Source organism: Myzus persicae, unplaced genomic scaffold (genome assembly GCF_001856785.1).
Source record: "Myzus persicae strain clone G006 unplaced genomic scaffold, MPER_G0061.0, whole genome shotgun sequence".
In the NCBI taxonomy this organism is placed as follows: Eukaryota; Metazoa; Arthropoda; class Insecta; order Hemiptera; family Aphididae; genus Myzus; species Myzus persicae.
Genome location: NW_019103222.1, coordinates 44,928 through 49,405, shown reverse-complemented (window position 1 = coordinate 49,405; position 4,478 = coordinate 44,928). Strand labels below are relative to the sequence as shown.

Here is a 4,478-nt window from a genome sequence, read left to right as displayed (position 1 = left end):
GGGGGGGGGGGGGGGGAGTGATAGGCTAATGGGCCCTTCCCTCTGTCATTAAAATGTAATAGTTACATGTTGGACTTAATAACAGTATGGGGTACATTATGTTGAACAGTGGAGAGTTTGTGAAATTTATTATTATTATCATCATTTATTTTTACAGTAATTTTTCTAAGTTATGTTTGTGAAAATTGTTTAGATTTTTTGGAGTTTCATTGCCAAATACTTGTTGCTAGTCAGTTTAAATGGGGGTATCCAATCCCAGTCCTTGTGATAACTACATCTTTGTTCCTGGGTAGGGTGAAGGGGATTACAATGTTATAATTAGGAAAAATATGTACAATCACATGAACATGAAAAAATATTTAGATGTATCTTATGAATCTTTAATTGTAATCATAATTATGATTTATATGTATTTCTTATAGATAAATGTTTAAATGCAATTAATGTTAGTTACAACAATCACCCACATTAAAGACAATAATACCTAACTACAAAATTATGAAAAGTCTCGATACTGAAGATTAAAACTTGCATACTAGAAATGTGTTGAAAGGATGAACTTTCAGTAAACCTACAACAATTTTAAAAATCAAAAACAAACAAACGATGCTTACATGTTGGAATAGTGTGTGCTAAGTGCTCCCTTAATAACGAGAACATAAACCGATGAGCCCGACTGCGAGTTGCCTCCAACACTGTTTCAACTAGTATTTTTGTAGAACAATGAAATAGAAATAGCAATAGAAATTTAATAAAGAGGTTCTGAATAATTGTTTCAAATTAATCACACCAAACAAATTTAACAAGTAAAAATATGAAGGAGATATTATTGTTCATTGATTCGTTGGTATCATTGATTGGTAAACATGCACCTTATTCAATATGAATAGCTTAACTTATAAACACAATCTATCACTTTCTAAAATTCAAATAATTGCCTCCAAGAAATGCCTTTAACTTTAGCTTGAATTCAGATAGTTAAAACAAAGTACCTACAAACTTATTGATTAGGAATAGATTAGTTGAAATGCCAATAAAGATTAATTCAAAATATTTTGACTTTTTCGAAAAAAAAAAACATTACTGATGTACTATGTGATATAATTGGTTTCTGTGTCTTGTGAGTCATTTAATCAGCGTTCTAGACTACATTATATTTAACTAAAAAATAAAGTACCTATATTAAAACAAATGTTGTGGACATTTTTTGAAATAGTACTTTATCGGTAATCCAGTTTATCTGTTTCTAACGGATAAGTTTAACTTTGTATAAAATAACCATCTGAATTGTTCGTGGGGGCATGTTTTTGAATTTTCAAAAGTGGTAAGTGTTTGCAAAGTGAAAATGTTAATTCACATGTTTTTACATGATACATATTTTAATCTCAGTGATTGATTTGTTATTTTGTTAGCAATTTCACAGATTTATACTTCATATTTCTTTTGAAATGAATTTTTGTACTCTTCATCCTTATTTAAATGCAATTGGATGGTTCGAGTTACTGTTTGGTTATTAAGAAAGCACACACTACTCCATCACGTTAACATGGTTTTTTTGTTTTTAATTATAAATATTTGTATGTTTACTTGAAGTTGATAAATTCAACACATTTCCAGTATGCAAGTTTGTTTACAAAATTAGAAAATTTTCTAAAATTCAAATACTTGCGTCCAGGAACTGCCTTTAGCTTTGACTTGAATTCGGACAATTAAAGCAAAGTACCTATAAACTTAATGGTTAGGAATAGATTAGCTGGAATGCTGAAATAGATAAAATAGTTCTTTATCGGTAACCCAGCTTATCTATAATTCCTGACCTATAAATTTGTACATCGTTTAAATTATCTGAATTGTTTGTGGAGGCACATTTATGAATTGTTGAAAATGGTTATTGAGTGTATAAGTAAAATTGTTCATATTTGATAAGGCTCTTGTATATCAATCAATGGCAACTTCCAGTTGGATGGTTTGGTTAGGGCTCATCCATTTAACACACAGCTAAGCTGCATGCAAGTTTCAATCTCCAATGTGGAGCCATTTCACGTTTTTGCATTCACATTCATACTTCTGCAGTTCGGTTTTGTTGTCTTTGATGTGTGTGATTGTAGTAACTAACATTAATTTTATTTCAATACGTTTGTGTATCAAAAGTCCTTACAGGTCATAGATATGATTGACTTAAGATTTATAAGGTAGGTAAAGTTAAGTATTTTTCAATGTCAATGTGTAAGGGTATTTTATTTCTGTATTGAATTATGTGTTATTATCTGCAAATTTGTATCAAACACACAGCCCCTGATTTCAAAATTAAGCAGACCCGATGAAGTACAATAAATAGGATGAACAGCTTTTTTTTCATTCCAATAGGTACAATAATATTGTTTTCATTTCACATCATTTTTATTTGTTCAATATGTTTGCATACAGTAATATTTGTTGTTAATGGCCTTCAATGTTGAAGTTAAGTGCCCAAAATAGTGCAGTTCTCGGGCAGACATATTTAATTGTAGCTCTTATTCATCTTGGTATGATATTATTACTAAACCATTTGAGAGTGCCAATTACTGATATTGGTCACCTGTAAACTTAATTTGCCTAAATGGGTAATCTGGAAGTTTTATCAAGACTTTAAATATTGACGAGTGTATAGAACTGGACTCTGAAGAGTTCCTATATGATTTAGGTATGAATATTGTTCTACGATGAATTAGGTTCAAAATCAAAAATGCCTTGAATCCAGAAGTATATGGAATGAACAACAACACAAAAATCCTCGGATTCCAAATTGCCTTTTTGATATTTGTGTAGGGAAACAAAAATTGATGTAAACGGTAGATGCTAAAATATTTCAAATGAAAATTATTTGGTTTTGTTTTTCATTTTTATCCTCATCTGGATTCCAATTTATTATTGTACTTCTAATATTTAATTCACTTTTTTTATCACAAGTAGAAGTGGTATAATAATTAATTCACCTGAACGTTTATACGAGTATTAATTGTAATTTTAAAGCATATCACCAATTTTGTATAACTCATATTTACTTACATTTTATTTTATTTTTAATATTTAATATTTATATAATTGTTTCTAAATAAGTAATATTGTGCTTATTTTATTATTCAGGAATTATGTATAATATATATAGTCGATATTTTGTGTTTTATATTCTTTATAAGTGTAACCCATAACTGTAATGTATTTGTATTCTACTTATCTACTTAACAACAAACTATACACTATTGTATGTAACATTAAGTAATGTAAAGTAATTAAAAATAATAAAAATATCATTCATAATGGAAACTAAGTAGTGTATAACTTGTGTGTTCATATATGTATTCCTGTTTAACTGCATTTTATTATTTAAAATACCATATCGATGAAATAATAATTATTCTGCGGCGGAGACAACCACGGGTAAAGTGGGTTGCACACTTGGGCAGCAAAAACTGCATGATTGTGTATCTAAAGTTAATTGAGTTTATAGACTCAAAAACTACTGGATCGTTAAATAAAAGTCAATAAAAGTTATATCCATAGATCCTTTTGACTAGGAGGGTATATAAGGCAATAAGCCTTAACCTTTGACCCTTTCAACCGCTACAGGTAACTAAAGTTTAGTTACTCACACATACATTTTTTCCAGCTCATGAAAAAAGAATACGGTTTTTTATATTTTTTTTTTTTAACGGTTTCTATTGGTTACATATTATATAACTATTATTATTAAAAGAATTTTTGTTGTAGATAAATATTTATAAAAAAAACCAAACATGTTCACGAGCAATGCTGGGCAGGGCAGCTTATTACTGTATAATGACTGAATAACTTAAATTTTATCTAAAACAAATCAAAAAAAGGTGGACAAGTGGGTAAGCTCTGCTATACAGCCAATTTCGAGTAGATCACTGTAATGGATGTTTCATTTGCTTATAAAAAAAATCATTGAATACGAAAAATTATTCTGTGCTTAGAATGTCAGCCTTTAGTACTACGTATAGTTTAAGATAATATTGCTAATAAAATATTTTTTTTTACTTATATTATGTTAGTAATGAGTAAGTTGAATTAATTTTTCCCGATAACATTGTAATTAAAAATGTCATTGTGTGTATATAATATGCATTTATATACTTTAAAACAGCGTTTCCCAAAGTGTGTTCCGCGGAACCTTAAGGTTCCGTGGGACTAGTCAAGGGTTCCGCCAGATGTATGAGACTATTGAGAAAATTATGTTTATTTAATGTTTGTTATTTATAATATTTTTGATTGAAAATTTTTTTTTTAACTAAGTTTAATAATGAAAAGTCATCAACAGTATCATTAAAATATTATTTAGACTTGAGAGTTTAGAGAATTGATTTTCCTTTTTTTATTTAGAAAAATTGTAGTTGAGTTGGATTAGACATTAGGGTTCCGCGAAACACACACAATTTTTTAAGGGTGCCGTGGTCGTAAAAGTTTGGGAACCGCTG

The 4,478-nt window shown here is 29.0% G+C and overlaps 1 protein-coding gene across 1 annotated transcript in view; it reads right to left on the bottom strand.

Moving 5' to 3' along the window:
- Positions 1–2,561: 2,561 nt before the first annotated feature.
- The window catches only part of LOC111034008, a 2,733-nt gene continuing 816 nt past the window's right edge, over positions 2,562–4,478 (bottom strand). The window contains exon 2 of the mRNA XM_022315018.1: positions 2,562–2,838. Within this exon, the coding sequence (XP_022170710.1) occupies positions 2,562–2,838 (277 nt within the window). The remainder of the gene's footprint in view (positions 2,839–4,478) is intronic.